Below are 23,024 nucleotides of genomic sequence, written 5' to 3' on the forward strand. Positions count from 1 at the left end.
ATAGTAAATTTCTATAAACCTAAATCTCAAATTTAGAAATAATTCCCATTTTAACAAAATAGAGTTTTTATGGAGTTTACTTTATGGTATTGAAATTAGCACTACAAATGTAGGCTTGAACTAATTCAGCTAAGGTGCTCATAAAATTTCCCAAATCATACAAGGCTATCTTTGTCAAACCCTATTCAGACAAAAGCACATTAAACTGAAATTAATTGAATGGAAAGGTTTGTTACTTTTTAAAAACATTGTCCTACAAACATAAAAAACCATAATAGTGTAGCATAACACAGCCTCAAAATCTTACCACTCCTACTAGGTTGTTATGGTTGCTATGAATAATGAAGATTTAAAAACTAACATTGTGATGTGGATCCTTATAGTTAGCATGTCCAAACCTGAATAATTTTTTAGAAAAACAATAAATCATATTATTTTTGCTTGAATAAACAGTTATATTATTAACACTTGACAAATAAATAAATGAATATACACAGCTCAAAACTTGGAATTGCACAGGTACATTGTTCAAACAATACAAGCACAATATCTCAATTGTCTTACCCAACAAAGGACAATTTAATGATTACCCAAGCCAAAGAGCTTAGAGAACCAATAGTTCATGAATGAGAACTATGCTCTCAAAGTTTTGGACATGGTACACATTTGAAGCTTTTGGTTTCACAATTTTTATCCACACTAAGACTTTATGCCCATTGCATCAATTTACACAAGCATAATCCTATTATTCTTCATTTAGAGTTTTAGGGTCTAAATAATTAATCTTTATTCAACACTTCATTATAACACCACTTTAGTAGTTTGAGATCATATGCAAAAGTTCTTCACTCATTGATTAAGTCTTTTACATAAAACTTCTTCACTTTTCAATTATTCATTTGAATTCAATTAGCAACAAAACACTTTCAATGGCATATTGAAATTTTAATTTACACAATATAATTGTGTTGGCTGATTCCTTCTTTGCTTTGGTTGTGGCTTCATTATGATCAAAGCACTTAAAGCACTGCCACTCAAGTGTATAGGTGTTTTGAGGGGCATAACAAGTGTTAGTGGCTACATTAGGTTAATTTACTAGAGTGCATAAATGTGGCATTAGCCCAAATGTGAAAGGAGTAACTCACCTTTAATCATGAATTCCATATGGAGAGCAACAAAGGTATAACTATATTAGTATGACATTATAGGATTGGTGTGGTGGCATTACACTTATATAATGTGATGGAAGGCTAAAAACAATAATCCCAGTTTAAAAGGATTGTCCACATGGTAGTGAGGAGTGAACTTCACAATAGTAATAGCATTACTATCACTAGAGATTGTATACTCCTCTCAAGTTTATTGCACAGTGAGATTCAAAATTATACCTCGTTAGAGGAAGGGCCTTTTATATCTCTGGGAAATTATAAATGCTTTACAGATGAATATTAAGCAAGAGCAGTGTACCTCTATTGATTTCATGATTAACTCAAGTCCCTTACATCAATATAAAGATGGCAAACTCACATAAGAAAGATACAAATTAAAGATGATAGATAAAGCATAAACTTCACAACCAATAAAGATATTAAAACATGCATTTGTGAACATAATTTTGAATGGCATGAAATTCTCCATGCTTACCACCCATCAACTCCAACTTAAGGGAGCATTGCACTACCTCCATTCCCCTCCATGCACATTACTCATAGTTTTTTTTAGGAAAAAACAAAAAAAACAAACATTCCTATCTTACCATCTGTGTAATGTTAATCTTCTTGGCAAATGCTTCAATCTGTTTGCCATACTCTTGAGCTTTCTCCATTGAAATGCTGCCATGGTGTAAGAAAAGAAAAGAAAACTGTGGGTTTAGGGCTATGGCGGTGGCAGCCGCGGCGCAGTGGTGGGCGGAAATCCGAAGAAAAGGGCCGGAATCGTATGCGTCCGGTATGACTTTCGAGCTTCCTGAGGCAGGTGTGAGGTCGATTGCTTTTAGTAACGAGGTCCTGTTTGTGAGGGAAGCTTTTGATGGGCTCTACAAGGAGATTCTAACTGTCCTCGAGTCACGCAAGTTCGGTCTGTGTCATGTGAATGGGAACTCTGGCGTGGGCAAGTCTGCGTTCCTGTGGTATTTCATCATCCGGACTGGCATTGATAGGCCAGAGTCGGTCATTCTCTACGAGACCGACACTCGCCTGTGGGAGTTTCGCCGTGGCGCTCTTCGGCTGGTGGCCAAAACGGAGTATTCCTTCGACGAGATCGAGTCTTCTGAAGTTACCTTCCATCTGATCGACCAAAAAATTTCTCCCGGCCGACCCATTGGAAACCGAGCTGTTGTTGCTGCCTCGCCAGACGACGATAACACCAAAAGCATCAGGAAAGTCCGTCGGACTTACACGCGCTATCTGCCTCCCTGGGACAAGACAGAGTTCGATTTGCTTGTCAAGCTGTGGAAGTCGCAGGCGGACAAGTTACCCGGGCCAGAAGCGGACGAGGTAGATGAAAAGGTAAAGGCTGCCAACTTGGCCTTCTCTTGGTTCGGGGGCATCCCACGATTTTTGTGGGATCGTGAGGACGGAACACTCACAGAGGAAGACTTTCGTTCGGACGTGATGAAGTGCCTTGCAAACACCAAGCTTAAGAACGTGAGTGTCATCCTGCAAAACTCAGCGGGCGTTTCGTGGAGGCTCTTTCACTTCAACGTGACGCCCGGAACCCGCTTCAGACGTTTCCGCTACACGTTTTGCTCGGAGAAGGTGGCAAGTCTTTATGCTGAGTATCTGTGTACAACCAACGTGGATAAGATCCGCAGCTTTCTGGAGGCTTCTCAGCCATTCAGCGAGTACTCAGCGCTGCGAGGTTTCGTTTTCGAGCAGTACGTGGTCAGCCAGGCGTTGGAACACGACATTATGGTGATGCCGATGGTAAGGCTATTTTTCACTCTTGGAAGCGTTACTTAGTGGCTCTGCAGGTTGACACTGCTTATTGCCAGCATTGTTCCCGCTCGGATGATCGAGGCAAGAATAAGAAGGTCCCCTGGATTCAGTGCGGGACCTGTCTTAAGTGGTACCATACCAAATGCGTCGGCATCAAATTCAAGTTTGATTTTAACTACAAGTGTCGGAACTGCCAAGGTGAGCCAAATGCTCAGGTTGTATCTCCTTCCGGCCTTTTGCTACGATACTATGAAGGTGATCTGGAAGACGCTTTACTCGCAGCGGGTTGGTGTTTTTTGTAATGCTTTTATCTTTCCTCTTCTCCGTTTAGCCGCTTTTCTCTTGTGCAGGTGAAGAGGCAATCAAGTATCTGTGGAGGCCTCTCAAAAAGAACAATGCTGTCTTTGATTTTGTATTGTTACCACGCACGTTGGGACAGGCTACCGTCGCTCGTACTAATCACAGGCCGGTTCTTGAGGCTACGATCAAGGCACAGCAGGCTCTCAAAGCCTGGAGAGACGAGTTCTATCAGGATAACAACAACGATGACACTCTACTGGCTTTTTTCGTACCACCGGATTCTTACTCCAATTTCAAGTTCCAGCCATACCGTTCATCTGGAAAGGTTGCTCAGAAAGCTGTCAAAGGTGAGCGTTTCATATGAACACTAAGTATGTATGTCATCTTTCTTTACCAGGGATCGTACAGTGTAAGGTCGCCGTTCCAGTATCTGGTAGTCCTTATGTAGCGAAGGTTGCACCCAACGACATGGATGCTGTTTCTCTAGATCCGAACTTGCCGGAGACTTGGGAGGAGGCTCTGGGCTGCATAGAATGCTCGGAGGATATTGTCGAACAACCGGAGAAGTCTCTCGAGCAGGAAAAAGTCAGATATTGCAGGCAGAACTTGGCTTTTGATGGAGATGAGTTGGATGCTCTGGAAGCGATCTGCAACCTTGCAGATGGTAGGCAGAAGCGCAAGCGTTTGCAGGCATTGTGCAAGATGTACAAGATTGCGGCCAATACCACCAACCAAGAGATGCTGGCTTGTCTCGAAGCAGAGCGTGAAAGACTAGATGATATGGAAGTGGATTAATAAATTAGTTTGCTTTTTCATTTTTCATACTTTTTTGGTTTGGTTTTTAAAAGTTATGTTCAGAATGAACAAAGGAAAGGGCTTAGGATTCTTGGAGGTGCTCCTATAGGCACGCCGAGGTGGTGGCTCCATGTACGCCACGAGGTTTCTCATGCGTCGGCATTTCACAAGAGCTGTGAGCAGCTCTATGTGAGGAAGGTATTGAACCGGAACACCGCGCCATTTGAACGGCAATTCCGGGGTCGTTTTTGTGGTATTTCCTCGAGCGAGTTGGGATTCAGAATCATCGTCTACGAAACCGTGTGTCTACGTTCATCTGATCGACCAGAACGTCAACACTTCGCGATTCATCGGGCTTCTGGTCGCCGCCTCTCCTGACATTAACAACACCAAACTAAAGTGACGCGCTACATGCCTGTGTGGACAAGGAAGAGTTTTTCGCCCTCGTTGCCTCGGAAGGAACGGACCAAGCACTTGCCAAAGAGAGAGGCAGAGCTAATGCTGCCGAGAGGGCATACTCGTGGTTCGGGGGAATTCCCCGCTTCCTCTGGGCCTGGGACGCGGAAAAGCTTACTGGACAAGACTTTCGGGCGGAAGTACATCGATGTTTGGTCGATACCAAACTAGAGAACGTCCGTGCCGTGTTGCAAGATAAGGCAAACGCCAAGAACGTCTTTTGGTGTCTTTTCCATTTCATTTAGCAGGGAGATTCGACAAACACCATTATTCATTTTGTTCTGATAAGGTGGCGAACGCTTATGCTCAGTACCTACTTATGGAGTATCAGGACCAGCTTAGAGCCTTCATCCAAGCTTCGGAGCCCGTTCCAGAGTATGCTACCTTGCGAGGCTCTGTTTTCGAGCAATATGTCATTGTGCTTGCAGTCGCTCATGGGCGTACCACTGGTAAGCACCTTGCGTTTGGATTGACATTTTGCAATCCAGATGGACGATGTCTATTGTCATGCTTGTCAAAACAAAGACTGAGGAAGGAAGTTCAGAGTGGATTGGATAAAATGCAACGTCTGTGAGCATTGGTACCATTTAAAGTGCGCAAAGGTGAAGAGACTACCTTCAATTTACAAGTGCAAGGGTGATTGTGTACTCGCGTTCACATATCTGACGGTGTTGCTATTATGAAGGGGATCTTGAGAACGCCTTGATTGCCGCAGGTAAGCTTAGTGTACTGTTATAGCAGTTAAGTTTTAACAAAACTCTGTGCTGCAGGTCTTGATGCCAAAAAGTACATGTTTAAGCCCTGATGAAGAACAATGCGGTGTTCGCAAGTTGGGTCAGATCACGGTTGCGTTGAGACACCCGTCCTCCATCCAAGCTCTTGTGAATGCTGTCAAGGTCCTCAAGACCTGGGCGCAGCTCTTCAATCACCTGGATAAAGATAAGGGATGTGCTCTTGCTCCCTCCAAGCAACCATATCGACAGTCTAGGAAGATCTCCACGCGAGCTGTGAAAGGTACAAGGCTGCGAGGTTCTAGATCTTGTTTGACATGCGTTCTTTTCAGGTAGGTGGCGGTGCCTGTAAATGAATCACCTTATGTCGAGCGTGATTTGAAGCCTGACATGGAAGAGGTCTCACTGGATCTCGGTGCAAGCCTCGGTTCATGGGGGAACCATGGAATGAATCTGAGTTTGTGTCACTTGACAAGGAACGGGACCGTCTTAAGCCTGAATGCTCCTACTATTAACTTCGGAGCATGCATGCAGCTCAAACTCCCATAGATTTAGGGTTCAGAGAAATAAGGATTTAGGGTTCAATGAATTTACAAGATATAGGGTTCTTGGGAGGCGAGGTTATTTCCCTTTACCCAATGGTGGAGATCGAGAAGGCGCCGACGATGGCGATGCCGGTGGATGCGAGCGAGCGCGACGAGGGGGAAATCGTGGTGTCTCCATCGCCAAGGAGAAGCATCCGCTGGAGCACTCGTGGACGTTTTGGTTCGATAACCCTAGCGGTAGAACAAGCAGCAGCAGTGGGGAAGCTCATTGCGGGCGGTCTACACTGTGAGCACGGTCGAAGATTTCTGGTGGTAAGCTCCCTCGGCCGATCCATGCCCCTTTCTAGTCATTTCATTCGATTCGAAGGATCTAAGTTACAAATGCGCCTCTATTTCTTTGCAGCCTCTACAATAATCTCGTGCAGCCGGGGCGATTGATCAGTGGGGCGGACTTCCACTGCTTCAAGGAGGGAATCAAGCCCGAGTGGGAAGATCCGAGGTGTGCGAATGGGGGGAAATGGACTGCGGCTCCACCGCGAGGCAGCAAGCAAGCGCTGGATCAGTTCTGGCTAAACACTGTGAGTATAGGAGAGATTTCTCGCCTTTCATCGTGGCTTTTCTCTTGACGCTCTTGCTCTTCCAGCTGCTGGCTTTGATCGGTGAGCAATTCGATGAGGGCGATGAGATCTGTGGCGTTGTGGTGAGCGTGAGGCCGAGAGGAGATAAGCTCTCCTTGTGGACCAAGACGGCCAACAACGAAGCCGCCCAGGTAAAAGATCTCTCCTTCTTCCTTCTCTCCGCTGCGATAGTGTTCTAGCCTCCAGGTTTTCTTCTTGTTCTCTAGCAAGCTTCACCAAATTTCGAATTTTCCTTTAGCATGGTTCTTTGGCGATCATTTTTTTCTACGAGTCCTGCCTTGTCCTTGCTCGACCTCTGAAAAGTTTCCTTGTTTTGGGCGAAGCTTTACCGGGTTTCAATTTTTCCTTAGCAAGCTTCGAGTGGTTCTTTCGCAAAGCTCTAGCAAGTTTCTTCTTGTTCTTAGCTTTACCACTTTTTTCCTTGAGCAAGTTTTGTAAGGTTCTTTGCCTTGTCTCTAAAAGTTTTCCTGTTTTGGGTGATTCCAGATGAGCATTGGAAGGCAATGGAAGGAATTTCTCGAGTATCAGGACAAGATCAACTTCATGTTTCACGTAAGAATCCCTTTATTCTCTTTCTTTCCACTCGCTACACTTTTTCTTCCTACTTTTTCCAGGAGGATGCCAAGCGTGGTGATTCGAAGGCGAGAAATCGCTACTCTGTATGATACCTTCTAAGCTCAATTTTGCTGGATCGCATTCTAAAAGGGTGGATGTTTCAGCCATAAATTTATGCTACAAAATTAAAAATCATTTACAGTTAAATTTTTGTTCTAAAAAAATTCTTAATTAGCTTAGATATAGAAGTCTTATAAAATAGAATTGTATCTTAGTTTTTGTAAGCAGTCTTTTAGGTTTTATATAGCTAGATAAAAATAAATATCATTCCCAATCTACAATGAATTTGGAGAAGCTTTAGAAGAGTTCCCTAGAAGTATCATCAAGTTTTCCCCATATAGTTTTCCTTAATGCTAGAACTTTTTTCTCTCTCCTTTCTTTTCTTTGTATTCTTTTTCATTCTTTTTTTTTTTGCAATAGTTATTTATAGTGTATATGATCATGGAATGAGATTTGAATATATATTATCACTGTGAATTCTTGAAACTTTAAGTGATATATAGAGATAAAATAACCACTAAGAACTCTCTCATCAAGCAATTATCATACTTCTTTATTTAAAAGTGCTATTGGCATCGGGGGACAGATATTCTCTTACCTTTGGATTTTTTAGATGGACGGTTTTGATGGAATACTCTCTTATAACGGTTATGGCTGTTCATATCTGAGGGTTTTATGTTTGACTCTCTCTCGTGTCACTGTGCAGCATTGGGAACAAAACAAGTAGAGCAAGCTCCTTGATTCTTCACTATTGATAAGTTTCTTTCTCGCATTTTTCACAGTTGAGTCGCCACTGTTTCTGGGTCTCCAGAATGTATACTTTCGAGTGGGTATATGTATGATTTACGGTCTTTGCAATGTCGTTTGAATGTGTTTGCATAAGAACAGGTCATGAGTACTGGGAAGATGAAGGCATTGAAGAAAAAGAGCCAGCATGCAGGCAAATGATGAACATATTTCACCCATACGATCCTGTCACCTATAGGTATCAACATACTTCTGTGTGACCAGTGTTTAAATTTATCCTTTCGTCCTGATTACAGAGTGGAACCTCTGATATCTATTCTTTTTGGGAGAAAGTCAGTGAATATCTTGGGATACAGGTAATCATAGTGCTTTGTAAGTTTGTTGTCAAAGCTAGAGGAAATTCTTCGGTTGGGGTATGGTTTTGTCACAGTTTTTTTATGGTAGTATGGTGACAGAAAGGCTATCTAGAAGTCCCAATGGTAGATTCGACTTAATGCTACAGGTAAGTCTTGCTCTTTGCTATCACATCATTCTCATGTGGATCCAGGATACAAAATTTGAGCACCACTACATATCGGTATCTGATAAACGACAGCAGTGGCTGGAGAGAGAGAGAGAGGAGATTTGGAGTTGGAATCACAGCAGCCGCAGCATCACCAGCGAGAAGATCTTAAGGCCATGAGAATTCTCCACCAGGAGTTTGGAATTACGTAGCAGCCAGGTGAGAAGGTCAGTGCGAGAGATAGGGACGAAGATATCACAAGGGACAAGGACGAAGATCTTGCAGGGTCGGCCTTCACCCACGAGCAGCAGAGATTGATGAGGTCACTGGTTTGCTCTATCACTTCTGCTCAACCCAGTGGCAAGGTGAGCTTCACTGTGGTTACGGTGCTCTAGAGCAGGTTAATGAGCATGCGTTTCTCTACAGGGGCATGGTGCTGTACAAATCCAATTAGTCTGGAGACAAGGAGCATCGTCACACCCATGGACGTGTATCAATTATTGTGACACACTAGGTAGGATCCAATCCAACTTCATCAACTCGCAGAGAAAGAGAGAACTAAGAAAAACAAAGAATAGTGGCCATGGCCATATCTGGACAAATTAAGTGAATTGGTGCCAGACTCAATTGTATTTGTGTTGTAATACTACATTATTTATAAAGTGTCTCCTGCCCTTGACTGTCTAGAAGTCCCAATGGTAGAGCTAATTTGTAAGTCGGAATCACAGCAGCAGCAGCAGCATCACCAGCGAGAAGATCTCAAGGTTGCATGAGAATTCTCCACCAGGTATTTCTCACATGTACGTAGTGGCAAAGCCAGTGTCAGTGAGCAGGTTGGTGCGAGGGACAGGGATGAAGATCTCACGAAGGACAGGGAAAAAGATCTTGTAGGGTCTGCCATCGCCCACAAGCAGTGGAATTACGTTTTTTCAAGCTTCCCGGAGGAAGACTCAAGTCTGGAGAAAAACAGTAAAGAAGTTTCTTTCATCATTCACTCTGCTAACTTTGATAAATCTGCTAACTAGAGGTGGAAGGATTGAAGAGGAAGCTCATGAGCAACCAATGGCAGCTTCAATCCAGCCTGGGACAGGTATGATGGAAATACATGAAGATATAAAGAACTTTGGTTTTGTTCATTTCCATTTCTTCCAGTTTGAAGAGTTTGTGGCAATTTGGTAGAGACCAAACTTTGAGGCGCTGCCATATCCTTACTGCCCTCCTCACATCACCAAACCAAAGGTATCAATCTTTGTTCTTCATTACTCATAATTCTTTTGTATGATCTTCTCATTTCTTTTATTATTTCTTGTGTCAGGAGTGTAAGAAGTTCTGCATGGTTCTCCTCCCCAAAAGACAATACTTTACTGTTTCAAAGAATCTCAAACTGCTGGCAATTCCATTGTTTAAGCTCTAAGATAATGTAGATAAGAGAAGAAACATTTAATGTCTACATTCGTTTTTTTTTTTTGTTTTCTTGCTTTGAGAAAGTTTTTCTCTTCCTTTGCTGATGTGAGAATTGTTACTGCAGAGACATGCCCAGTGATCTCTGCCATCTTCTTGCAGCTTTCAAGGTTCACCTTCATTGCCATTAACAGTTGAACACTGGCAATCTGGGTGAATTTTTTCTTCTTTTTCTCCATTTTGTAAAACTATTAACTTACTATGAGTAGCTCTCTTTTTTTGTTTGAAACGTTTCTCTTATAAATGAAGATACAGTCCCTCAGCTGGATAAAAGTGTAATGGAATCAAGAAAGAAATAAAAAATTACACGCCTACCATATACATGTGTGTATACGATGACAAGAATATGTCAACCCACCTGAAGATTGTTGGCCAGGACGTGGAGGTGCTAATATTGTTTAATGCAGGAAGAAAATGAGTTATGTGAGCAGATGGAAAGCCTGCAGTTAGTGTTAATCAACAAGCTTTCTTGAAACAGCAAAATACAAAAGTGATGACAGTACAGCCATACAGCTTGAATTGAGAAGGAAAAGAAGAAATCTGCTACTAAGAGAAGACTGTGGGGTTTGATGAGACAGAAAAATCTAAGACCGAACAGGAGGTACTGAAGATTACGGAAGAACTTGAAGACACATGTGAGTTGAACAGGTTTCTCAAAACAATACATTGCTGGCTATAGATAAAAAAAAATGGATGTCAGTGTGCAAAAGTGGAAGTTGAGATGGCAAATGCAACTACTACAATGAATTGAGGGTGGACAAGGAACTCTGAAGATGATGTGACACTTGATGCTACAGCAATGAAAATGGAACGGATTTTAGAGACTTCCTTGCCAGATTATCCACCAAGCCATTTTGCTGTGGAGAAGCAAAATGTTATTCAGGCTTTATAGTTAAAGCTACAATAAGCTTTTGATTTTGTCAAAGATGCAAAGCACAACATGGAGGCTTTAACTGATGCGACCTCAAATGTGTCTAAAATAGAGTGTTCAGAATTTCTGAACGATACAGGTATTGCTCAGAAGAAAAAACCAATGTGCTACTTCTCCAAGTACTCTAACATTCAAGTGAATCCAAGGTGCCTTGTGATGTTTCTCCAGTCCAGTGAAGCTGATCAATGGCATCATGATCAATACAACAGAAACCAGTGAGCTTTGTTTTTTTTATAAAATGACTAACATTGTGATGGTTCTTCAAGCATGTGTTTGCATTCTAGCAAATCCAGGATGGCTGTTTATTGCAAGTCACAAACACCTCACAGATGCACAGTAAGTTTTTCTAGCACACACTTGCTCTCTAATGCACTAAGCACGTATATTTTGTCTCCTATCTGTAGTTTATCGAGAATCCCATTCGGGCTGTGTGCCTGGAAGGAGCTCCCATCACTCACTGAACAAGCCACACTGTCCAATGCTCCCTGGTGCTACACCAAACAAACCGTGCCAATGTTGTCCCATGACACCGTGAACACGGAATCCCACCCATTTCCAATCACAGCCATGTTACGATTCATCTCGTAAGAGAGCTGAAAGGACCACAACTGCAGTGAGCCTCCAGCTCCCAGGCTGCTGACAGCAACAACAGCAGCAGGTCCAGCGAGCGATGCCTAGATGAGAACTGTGAGTCTGGCACCCAATGAGTAGAAGCGATGCGTTTGGACACACCTCCACAACTTGGTGTGTGTAGCTCACACCGTGGGAGATGTAGTCGAGGTCTGGTTGGAATAGGTGGAGAGGCAAGAGCTCGGACTTGTAAGTGACGTCCTTGGTAGCTCTCCAAACAGGATCCGATTGACACATGTGTTTGCCTGGGTGGAGGTGCCCCGGAACACAACCATAAGGTGTTTGTTAGCGGAGGTGGTGTCTTCCTTATACACTGAGGAGGGCTCAAGTGTTGGAAGTTTGGAGATGACTTCCAGCTGCAGGCATCTATAGGTTTTGGTGGAGATTGTGGTGAGCGGGGAGATGAAGAGTGCCAGACACTTAAGATCATGCTGTGAGAGCTTGGAGACTTCGTCCCACACTTCCAGAGCTTCTTCGCTTGGTGGGTTTTGTTTGGCTGAGCGGTGGTGGTGATGGCGGGCTAGAAAAACAATGGCAGGCACAACCAAAAGCAAGAGCAGGAGAGTGCAAGCCATGCATTTGTGATTTTTCTTCATGGTTTGGAAGGAATCTTACCTCTGTTCTCCCTGCGGGTTTGAAAATTAAAGAGTCACCAGGTCTCATGTATCTGTGTTGCCTTCGTCAAAGATTTACAAAAGTCCAACTCTTTTACACTTTATATGGTTTGGCTCTTTCTTGCTTTATAATAGTCTGGATAACTTAACTCTCAAATTTTCGAGTATGTACAACAGGAAACTAAAATTCACAGATCTCACTTATCAGCATTGCTTTGTTCAAAAAGTTATATTTTATGGCCTAACACTATTATGTCTTAGATTTTGCATTTCTTTCTCTCTTTTAGAAGTTTCTTAACATCAAATGCTTTGTGATCAAAAGAGAGCATGCAAGAAGTTCCTCTGCAAGAAGAACCCCCAGGCTGCCTTTGATGTGTTCCAAAGGCGATGACTCTGAACTCAATATCCATGTTGAGTAGAATAAAGCTGCTTGGGTCCTCAGTAAACTTCCACCACCTCTCTTCAATTTCTTCTTGCCACTTTACAGTAAGTCACGGAAAAAATCTAAGATTCTGTAGAACTTCACTGGTTAAAACTTGGACAGGAAATCTAGAAGAAAAAACAAGCCTTTGAACACTTCTGTTTTTATCCTGGTCCTTTAATTTAAAACCAAGTGGGTTATGCTAGAACACCCTCCCTCGATATCAAGCTTTCAAATAGATGTTGTAACTTTTAATTATGGATATCTTATGTTCCATCTCCAGGATGATGAATTTAGAATCTCTTGGAACTTTTTATGTAGGCATTTGCTTTCATTTCAAGCACAAAACTTGTAGAATAAAAGAAGCCAGTTTTGATTAATTACAAAGCCTTGCTTTCTAGAGCTTACAGCTATAACTTTCAACTGATTATTTTAAAATTAAAATTAAAATGCTTACTCTTGACGCTAAAATGCTTAAAAATTCAATGTGCCCAAAATATTTTGTACTTCTCCCAGCGGAGCTGGGATCCCAGCTAGTCCCTTTTCTAATTAGCTTAAAAGGAGATAAATAAGGTGTGTATATATGGTATCAAAAATTACATTTCAGTGAGTATTATCCATTGAGATTGGGCAACTAATTTTATTGCATATATAGAAATGAAAATGATGATTTAAGTAGGTACATATTTGGTCACTATGACTTTGCATGTGTCATTTGGGTATGGATTTTGGTTATCATTTTATACCATATTATATAAATTTACACTTGGGCTCATAGGATGAATTTGCTCATTTGTATGAGTTTACGCTTAAGCCCATGAGTGAAACACATTAGCAACTTGAGTTGGCAAAATTAATGCTAGCCTATCAATGGTTATCATAAGTTATTACTATGTTACCGTGGGTAAAAGTAAACCTCTTTTAGGTTTGCAATGAGTGGTAAATAAATTAGTTTGTAATTGTTTAGCATGATACTAGTGGATCCTTTCTAAGCATGATTATGAGTGGATCAATTAAAACTGTAAGGATTAGTTTATTAATTGTTGTCATGCTCTTTTATAAAATTTTCTTAGGCTGGATTGAAGATAATGTGAATGCAGTCAAGTTAACTAAAATGAGAGTTATCAAGGACGAAGGATTAAACATGTAAATCATCTTTTCTTCTGTAAAGCCTTTTTTTATCCTATTATTTAAGGGTGGTGTAAATTTGAGTTGAGGTAATGAGTTGAGCTCAACTCAGCACAAGTCAACTCAAGTCAATGTAGTTAACTAGAAGTCTTACAAAGGAAATCTAAATTGAAGAAATGAAGGTTTAACAAACTTTAAAATATTAAAACGTAAGTACTTGGGTTAAATATTTTCATAAAATTGAGTCCTTTAGAAAAGATAAAGTTTATAAGAATGTATTTTTTTTAAGCTATATTATTTTACTATGAACTACTTTTACAATTATTACATTTTGGTTTTCTTGGTTTTTGACACATTTTGACAGGTAGATATTATTAATCTATGTCAGTCAAAATAATATACATTTATATATTATTCCTTCATTTAAAAGATTTTTCTGGGGTTCTTGAGAAGATGAGAAGTAAAAAAATAAAAGATCTGTGAGTAAAAGTTGTAATGTAAATGAATGTGAGAATTTTAATTTCATTTCACTACTACAATTTCTATATTACATTTCTAGTCGTTAATGTGAAGACTACTATCACCATTGATAAAAATGCTCTAAACCCTAAACCCTAAATACTTAATTAAAATGCATCTGTTATTTCCAAAACAATAATCTATAGTAAGAGAAATGAAGAAATGAATAGCACGGTGAAAAGCACCAACAAATCTACTCCATAAAATTTTCTATGGCATTTGTAATTTATATATTAATTCATATAAAACTATGTTACTTACCTCAATCCTCCCATATGAGAAGACCAAAGTATATTTTTGCAGTGAATCCCTAATAAGAGTTTTCAAGAATTGTTTATGAATAATAATAATAGCAATCGAAATCTTTTGAAAGACTTAAAAGTAATATCACATTAAAAATCAACTCTATCTACATTTCCAAGATTGAAAGACAATTTCACACAAGAGAATGCTAGTGTACCAACGTGCCTCACCACTATAATGTAGTCTATATTTCCTTGTAAACTATTTCCCTAAAAAAATGGCATAAGTATAGAAAAGAATATATGTGTAATGGAGTAGGTTTTCATCAAAATGATAAAGCATGTGTATACACGATAATCTAGAATTCTAGAAGCTCTTATGTTTACAAGAAAGCTATGATATTTCAAGAATTTGTAGGGTTTAGGGTAGTGTTATAATAAATAACCCTCATTCTCTAGATTAAAAATTAGTATATAAACTACCATCAAGTTTTTTTAATGTCCTTCAGCTCTTGTCGCAAATGTGACTTCGGGTATCGAAAGTTACCTGTCGACCAGTCCTTACGGACACTCTTTCCTTACTGCCACGATGGCAGGAGGTTGGTATTGCTGGACCCTTTATCAGCCCCTCTTGTTCAAGTGTTAGTAAACTGGACTTAGCATCTGTACTTGGCCGGATGAGCATAAGGACGGAATTCCTAAGTGTCTATTTGGCCAAGCATACTTGGCCCGGCTTTTTAGTTCTCTTTTGCTCTGTCTTGCACTGGCTTGACAAGAACCCTCGCGTATTGAGATTGGTCCCTCAATATCGCTGGATGATAGCTTACCGTGTCTGCCAAACACCCTCGCTATCATGCCCTTTGTGTTAGTCTCAATTTGTCCTAGATGCTATTTATGGAAAGTGTCCAGATTTGCTCATTTGGCATATCTACGGAATGTAGAGATCGGCCTGAACACAATGGTGTTCGTCCCGTGTCCAAATTCGCAATCTAAGGACATTCCATATTTAGTAAGTTTCGAGTTTGTCCCAGAGACTAACTCCTGATACTAAGGGAGGCTTGGGGTGAAAGCCCAAAGCGTGTGTTCCTCAAGGGGGGGGGGGCTATGGGGGGTTCCAAATGTATAGTAGGGATAGTGGGTAGGTCGGGCATGGCCGACCAACCTGAGGCATAGTCTAGCTCCCGCTTGCGTGCCTGTCCTTGTTCTGCGTCCGGCTTGGGTCTAAGCCCAAGTTTCATTCCATGCTAGCTGGTGGAGTACCCATATCCTCACGTTAGGCCACCGGTATGCCGAAATAGCGCCAGACTCCGTTTGGCTCCGTTTTGCGTGCTGGTCCTGGCATTGGGATGCTGGTTGCTCCAGGACTGTTCCAAGTCACTCTGGGCTCCTGTCCCTTTGCTCCTTGGGCTATATGCTCGGGAGTTGCTCCATGGTCTGGTTCCATCACTCCTTGGCGACACGCTTGGGAGTTTGGCACCGTTCTTTCGTTCAGTGGCCCAAGGCCCTGAACCTCGGGTACCTATGGACACGTGGCACGGACACGTGGTATGTGACACGTGGCATCTATCACGTGGCTCAAAGAGGGTTTAGGTTCCGCTTCGTGGTGGTATCCTATGGTAAATCGCCATAGGATAAAGGGTCAAAACCACGTGCGCTACATTTGGTATTAGAGAATGAGTCTAAGCGAGTACTATTCAATGGGATTGGGCAACTAGTCTTGTTGCATACGCAGAGATGAAAACGATGATCCGAGTGGGTACACGTTTGGGTGCAAAGGCTTCGCAATTGGTTCCTTGGGTATGGATATTGTTACCTTGTTGTACCTTATGATGTGAGCTTGTGCTTGGGCTCATAGGATGGTTTGGAGATGTTCCGTTTGCACGAGTTTGAGCTTGAGCGCGTGAGTGAGGAACATTAGCAACTTGAGGTTACACTTTGAGTTGGCAGGATTAATGTTAGCCTATCGTTGGTTCCATGAGTTGTTCCATGTACCATGGGTGAAAGCAAACCTCCCTGGGTTTGCTATGAGTGGCAAATAGGCTGGTCCGTAGCTGTTTAGCACGGCACTAGTGGATCCTTCCTAGGCATAATTACAAGTGGATCAATCAAGACTATAGGGATGAGTCAATTGATTCAAGTAATTATTGCCGTGCTCTCTCATAAACTTTTCTTGGATTGGACTGAAGGCAGTGCGAAAGCAAGCTTGAGGTTTGGTCAAAGATGAGACCGAAAAGAGAGTCATCGGGGACGAAGGATCAAATACGTAAATCATTTTCTCTTCTTGGAGAGATGATCTGCAACGAGGTGTTAACTCATTGCTTGTGTTCACATCATGCAATCAAGAGTCCCTATCTTGATGCATGTTGGAGATGGTGGTTTTACAATGGTGAGTTGTGGGCTGGATAGCGGTGAAGCGCTAAACCATTTTGTCTAAGCTTGCTATTGGAAGACTTGGGTTGCAATGCTCAATTCTTTTTCGGGGAACCTTGCTATTGCTCCTTGAGTAGCTTGGTGTTGGATTAGTGTTGAGTTTGGTCGGAAAGAGAGTGGCATGAGCTTGTCCGTGTTCTGAACAAAAGTTAGTGATGTTGGGTGTTGTAAATCTCTATCGGTGGAGTGTGGCATTTATGTTGCATTTTGTCGAATTGAGTTAGCACTTGATACTCACATAAACCCTTGAAATAATGACATTGGCATTGCTCGTGGTATTGCTCAATTGATGATCAAGTCATTGTGATTTCTATATCATATCCATGTGATAATGAGCAATGTGTTTACGAAGTTGCTTGGTTAAATGATGATCAACCCCAAAGTGGTTGATGGAGAAGCTAACCTACTTGCATGAAGTAGCATTGTAGTAGCTTTGACTGGATTCTCGATGGTGGTTCATTATGCTAAGCTTAAGTAGGTACCTTGTTTCCTTGAGTTTGCCCATTAGGTGTTGGAAAAGGGTTGTAGCATTCATTTGCTATAGCTTGTCGGTTGATCCGTTAGCACTTGGAGTAAATTGTTGGATGGAGAAGATGTGTAGTTGAGGCATTAACATTGCTAGCACTTGTGTTAGTGGAAGTGGCATTGTTATTTCAAGTGATGAGGAATTTTCCTTGGACCTTGATTTTTCCATGTCATTTTTCTTGTTAGTGTTTTGGCTTCACATTGGATCTTGAAAGTGATTGAAGAAGAGCGTTAGTGCAATATGGATATCTGAAGATGTGGTCTTCGTGATCAAGCTTTGGATGTTCATTTTGCATTTTGCGGATGTCAGAGTTGGATATCGGAAATATGGGCAAAAAGATGTTTGATGCTTAAGCATATTATGGATCATAAGAATCTGTGTCGAGGTGAACCTATGTGAAGTTGTTTGTAGGATGAAGTTGGTTGAGTCTTGAAAGTTTGCAATCCTGGACTGAGAGTCATTCTTTCTCTAGGATGGAAATTTTCCACAAATTTTCTTAGGCTTTTCCAATGGCTGATCTGTTGATCACTTTGTCCGAAAACCTTTCCGTTTTTGTAAGCCAGTACAAACTAGTGAAGGGGTTGGAGTTGACTTTGGTTAGCTTAAACCTTGATAGGTAGTTTGTATAATGCGGCCCGAAAGGGATGCTGACTTTTGGGGCTAAAGCAATTAGGTTGGATAGAGTCTGGAGTTGATGTAGAAAAGTGGCCGTTGCACTTTTCTAAGAAAGGTGACCCTTATGCCTTTTTTTTTTTTTTTTTTTTTGTAGCATTATGCTCGGTGGCAGGTTGCACCTTGCATTTTGTTTAGACTCTATGAGAGTAGTGAGCTCTCACTGATCTTGACTTGGTCTTGGTGGCCCTGTGCCTTGGCTGAGGATGGTAATTGTCTGATAAACTTTCGATAGTAGTTGCATAGCCCCAGGAACGCCCTCAACTCATGTACATTCGATGGTCGCTCCCATTCCTGGATCGCTTGGACCTTCTCCGGGTCCACCTTGAGCCCGTCCTGGCCCACCACATGCCCGAGAAACTTTACCTCTTGTTGAGCAAAGTCACATTTGCTCTCTTTAGCATACAGCTTGTGTTCCCTTAGTTTCTCAAACACCTTCGCCAAGTGTTCGGCATGCTCTTCTAGCGTCTCGCTATAGATCAGGATGTCGTCGATATAGACGACCACGAAGTGATCCAGATAGGGTACAAAGACGTGACTAAGGCTAGTGGGGGCTTGTTGCAAAGCATCCCAATTCCAGATCGCCCGTGGAAATGTCTTACGATGGACTTCATCACGGGACTACCCCCAAGCGAGGGGTTTGATGCGATATTCGTGGTGGTGGACCGATTTTCAAAGATGGCACATTTCATACCCACCACAACGGACGTGGATGCGGAAGGTGTGGCGAAGCTGTTCTTTGAACAAGTGGTTCGAGTGCGGGGAAGGCCGGAAGAGATTATCTCAGATCGAGATAAGATCTTCACTAGTAGGTTCTGGAGGACACTCCTAGAACAGTATCGCACCAAATTGAAATTCAGCACAGCCTATCACCCACAGACAGGTAATGGGTATTAAGTCAAGATTGATGGCACTAACACTTCTTGACAGACGGACAAACGGAAAGGGTGAATAGGCAGCTGGAGGATTATTTGCGATGCTATGTCTCGGGAGACCAGACCGACTGGGTAAGTCATTTGGGACTTGCGGAAATGTGTTATAACAACTCACCACACTCAAGCATCGGGGTGAGTCCATGGGAAGTCATCAATGGGCGAGCTATTGAAGGTCCTGTGGAACTCGGCGTGGCCGAGTATCATGGAGAGTTACCCGCAGTGGAGGCATTCACGGCGGAAAGACTCAACATTTGGAATCTAGTGAGGGATTCCTTGGAACGGGCTCAACAAAGGCAAACTAAGTACGCGAACCAAAAGCGTCGGGATGTGGAGTTCCAAGCTGGGGAGAAGGTGTGGCTGAACACCAAGAACCTCAGACTACCAAGCTGGATCAGCCGAAAGTTGACCCAAAGGTAAAGACGCATGTATTCCTGTAAATGAATTGATCTTGAGTTCCTTAAGCAGGTTCGCGGGGCCTTATGAAATTGAGGCACGAATCGGTAAAGTGGCTTACCGACTCCGACTTCCTCGAGAGATGGGGAAGATGCACCCAGTGTTCCACGTGAACTTACTCAAGCCGTACTTTGAGGATCCGCTTCGCAAGGACCAAGTGAGACCTTTACCTGAGGTTATCCAAGGGGAAGAGGAATACGAAGTCGAGGCCATCCTCAATGCGCGCAAGAGCAAGCGACAAGGACGCGAGGTGAGAGAGTTCCATGTGAAGTGGAAAGGATTTCCACACTGCGAAGCAACATGGGAACCGGAGGAGAACCTAGCGAACGCACGAGATCTAGTGGAGGAATTTCTGCAAGGCAGAACTTTATGTACTTATGCAAAATTCAATTAAAAATATCAATTTGCAAAGTTGAGCAAATGGCATATGTTGGGACCCGAAGGCGCGCCAAAGGTAAGCTAATTAGCATGGGTTGGATAGGTCGACCAGGCGTAGGGCACTACGCCCGACTCCCTGCGGGGATGTCGAATCCGTAGACGTATTCTACGGAGGTTGGGTTCGAGTCCCAACCCCCTAGTAAAGCAAGGCTGGGTTCAAGTCCCGACCCTATACTAGGGCGTGGTGAGGTGAGGAATATAGGGACACCTATATTCCGTTGTCATGGGCTCTTGGCCGGGGAGGCTAACTTAGGCACACCGCTAAGTGGGGGGATGCCCCCGGAGACATGGACAACAAGTCGTAGGATAAAACGAGACGTTCGATGTGGGCATCGAACTTCTTCTATGGGTGGTGGAGTTGTAAGGAACCGACTCCCCGAGATGTCGTAGGCTAAAGGATCCCCAAAAGCTTGACCGAAGTGACAAAGAGTTCATCGGATGGGACCAAGTCGAGGATCGAGTCCAAGACCGACTCTAGGACCGAGTTCGAGATAGAGTCCGGAATCGAATCCGAGACCGACTCGGGGACCGAGTTCGAGTCCGAGTTCGAGACCGAGTTCGAGACGGAGTCCGGATCCGAAATCGGGTCCGAGACCGAGTCCGAGGTCGAGTCCGAGGTCGGGTCCGAGATCGGGTCCGAGATCGAGTCCGTGATCGAGTCCGAACCCGAATCCGAAGTCGGATCCGAAATCGGGTCCGAGATCGAGCCAGAGACTAAGTCCAAATACTAATACGGGTCAAGGGGTGAAAGCCCAAAGCGTGCGTCTCCCAGGGGGGGGGGGCTGCAGGGGGTTCCAAAAGTATAGTAGGGATAGTGAGGTCCAGGAACCAGTTTAGAAGGGACTCTCCAGTTGGGCTTCCAAACCGACTTGAGGTTGGGACTGGGACCGAGGGGCCTTGGGTGGGAGTGAGCGTGGACTTGGCTGGTGCCGGAGGGGCCATCCAAGGAAGTGCTCAAGAGCAGCTCCCACTCCCGAAAGGGAAACCGATTGCGGTGCTCCCGGCTCAGGTGGAGTGGTGCCCCACTTGAGTACCTTGTGGCTCATTGGTCCTCGCCCTTCCGGGGGCTTGGGCCTTTCCTTCGGGATGGAAGAGGGGGGGTAGAGGTACCCATACCGGGCCGTTAGGCCACGGTGTTTCGCCCCGACGTCCCGAAGCAAGTGCTGCACCCAAGGCTTGGGATTTAGAGGGTCCCATGATCAAGCCTTGTGATACCTTGGGGTGTTAGGAATCTGGAGGCTTGGTGTGCTTGGCTGCTTGTGCCTGCGGGGAGTGTAGCCGAACCTTAAGTCCAGTCTAACCCGGGGAGGGGGATTGGGAGAGATTTGGGAATCCGTAGATGGATGGCTAACACTCCGTTGCTCGTGCAGTAAGTAGTTGAAACCAAGTAGGAGCTGGCACCATAGGCGAGAACCTTGGCGAGGGAACTTAGCACAAGCCAAGGCGGAGTTGGTCGGATAGGCGAGGTAAGCTGGCAAATTGGAAAGGAAAAATTTGTGGCTTACACCCGACATCTCTGGGACCCGACATATCCGGGGCCCGACATGTCCGGGGCCGGATATGTCGGGGCCCGGATATGTCTGGGTGCCCGACATGTCCGGGGCCGGACATGTCCGGGGCCCGATATATCTGGGGCCGGACATATCGGGTGCCCGACATATCTGGGGCCCGACATGTCCGGGGCCCGACATATCCAGGGCCTGAGGTATGCCACATGGCATACAAGTGCAGAAGAGGTACCTTCCAATGTCATGTCACGTGGCATGCAACCTCAAAGGTGCCACCTCTCCAAGGGTTTGTCACGTGGCATGCAACCTCCAAGATGCCACCTTTCCAAGGGTTTGCCACGTGGCATCCATAGGTACCACCTCTCCAAGGGTTTGTCACGTGGCATGCAACCTCCAAGATGCACCTTTCCAAGGGTTTGCCACGTGGCATCCATAGGTACCACCTCTCTAAGGGTTTGTCACGTGGCATGCAACCTCCAAGATGCCACCTCTCCAAGGGTTTGCCACGTGGCATCCATAGGTACCAACTCTCCAAGGGTTTACCACGTGGCATGCAACCTCCAAGATGCCACCTCTCCAAGGGTTTGCCACGTGGCATGCTATAAGTACATAAAAGTATGCCATGTGGCATGCCACCTCATCCAAACCATCCGTCTGAATGCCACCTTCTAAAAGGTATAGCTCATGGCATATAAATTGCTCAAAATGTATGCCACGTGGCAAACCCTACCCTACCCTAAACCCTAAACCCTACACTTGCACATGGCATAGTGTTGCGTTCCATACATTGAGCCCGTGTGCCATCTTTAGAGCACGTGGAATAACACGTGGCGATATAAGTTACTACGAAAAAAAACAACTCAAAAACATCCAACTTTAGCCGAAATATGAGTTGGCAACACTACATTTACTACCATGACACCAAGCTCGAAATATGTCACGTGACTCTTACCTTGAAAAACCACTAAAAACGGCACATGTTACATGGCATGAACAGTGTGCCACGTGTCATCCGCTCCTAGGAGTCGTCTCGTGACACTCGAAAAAAAAAAGTAAGAAAAAATGACCACTTTTTCATTGTTGATGTTGCAGAAGTCGCAGCACTTCCAGATTCTAAGCCCGAACACTAATACATGCTGTGGGGTGAAAGCCCAAAGCGTGTGTCTCCCAGGGGGGGGGGGCTGTGGGGGGTTCCAAAAGTATAGTAGGGATAGTGTGGGTGTTGGAGGTCGGGTAGCCGAGGTGGAGTCCGAGTTGAACTCGGAGTCCGAGTCCGGGTCCGAATCCGGGCGAGCGAGTGCTCTTCACGTGGTATACTGCGTGCGGGGCGAGCTCAAAGTGGGCTTTGGCTTCTGGCTTTGGCTCGTGGCTCTGCTTTTGCTACCTGCAACATCACACTCCCTGCTCGCCACCACAATGCGCATTGGGACGGGTCCTGGTGAAAGCCAGGAGACTCGGATCTTTGCGTGCGGTGGTGGTGGGCTGGCTGGCAGTTAATCCTCCTGATGTGGGGTGGTGTGTGCCTTTGGTAGAGGGCTGCACACCTATTGCTGTGGTGCAACACATGTGCTTGTGACGGGTCCTGGCCAATGCTCCGGCAGAACCGGAAGACTCGGACGACCAACATGTGTGGTGCGCCACAGCTCGGGCTAGCCTCTCGCTTTTGTGTGTGTTTTGGGGCAGTGGGGTGTTCGCACCCCCTCCCAAGCACACACCCCTTGCTGTGCTGTAACCGTTGAGTCCGGATCCGGGCGGGCAAAATTCCCTCGTGTTTGAACGTGGGTGAGCTCAGTCGCATGGGGGCTTAGCTGGTGCTTCACAGCCGGGGAAGTGACGCTCTAGGCATTTACC

General features: G+C 44.1%; 1 protein-coding gene and 1 pseudogene across 1 annotated transcript; both read left to right on the forward strand.

The window, feature by feature from the left end:
- The first annotated feature begins 1,866 nt into the window (after positions 1 to 1,866).
- Positions 1,867 to 4,056, forward strand: LOC112341278. Its single transcript, XM_024661175.1, has 4 exons — positions 1,867 to 2,924; positions 2,972 to 3,221; positions 3,287 to 3,583; positions 3,634 to 4,056. Exons 1-4 carry the CDS (start codon positions 1,878 to 1,880, stop codon positions 4,029 to 4,031), a joined length of 1,992 nt encoding a protein of 663 aa, XP_024516943.1. The 5' UTR covers positions 1,867 to 1,877; the 3' UTR covers positions 4,032 to 4,056.
- Positions 4,057 to 5,817: 1,761 nt separating this feature from the next.
- On the forward strand, positions 5,818 to 7,163 carry LOC9658118 (annotated as a pseudogene).
- Positions 7,164 to 23,024: the final 15,861 nt, after the last annotated feature.

The sequence above is a fragment of the Selaginella moellendorffii genome, unplaced genomic scaffold, assembly GCF_000143415.4.
Source record: "Selaginella moellendorffii unplaced genomic scaffold, v1.0 SELMOscaffold_80, whole genome shotgun sequence".
In the NCBI taxonomy this organism is placed as follows: domain Eukaryota; kingdom Viridiplantae; phylum Streptophyta; class Lycopodiopsida; order Selaginellales; family Selaginellaceae; genus Selaginella; species Selaginella moellendorffii.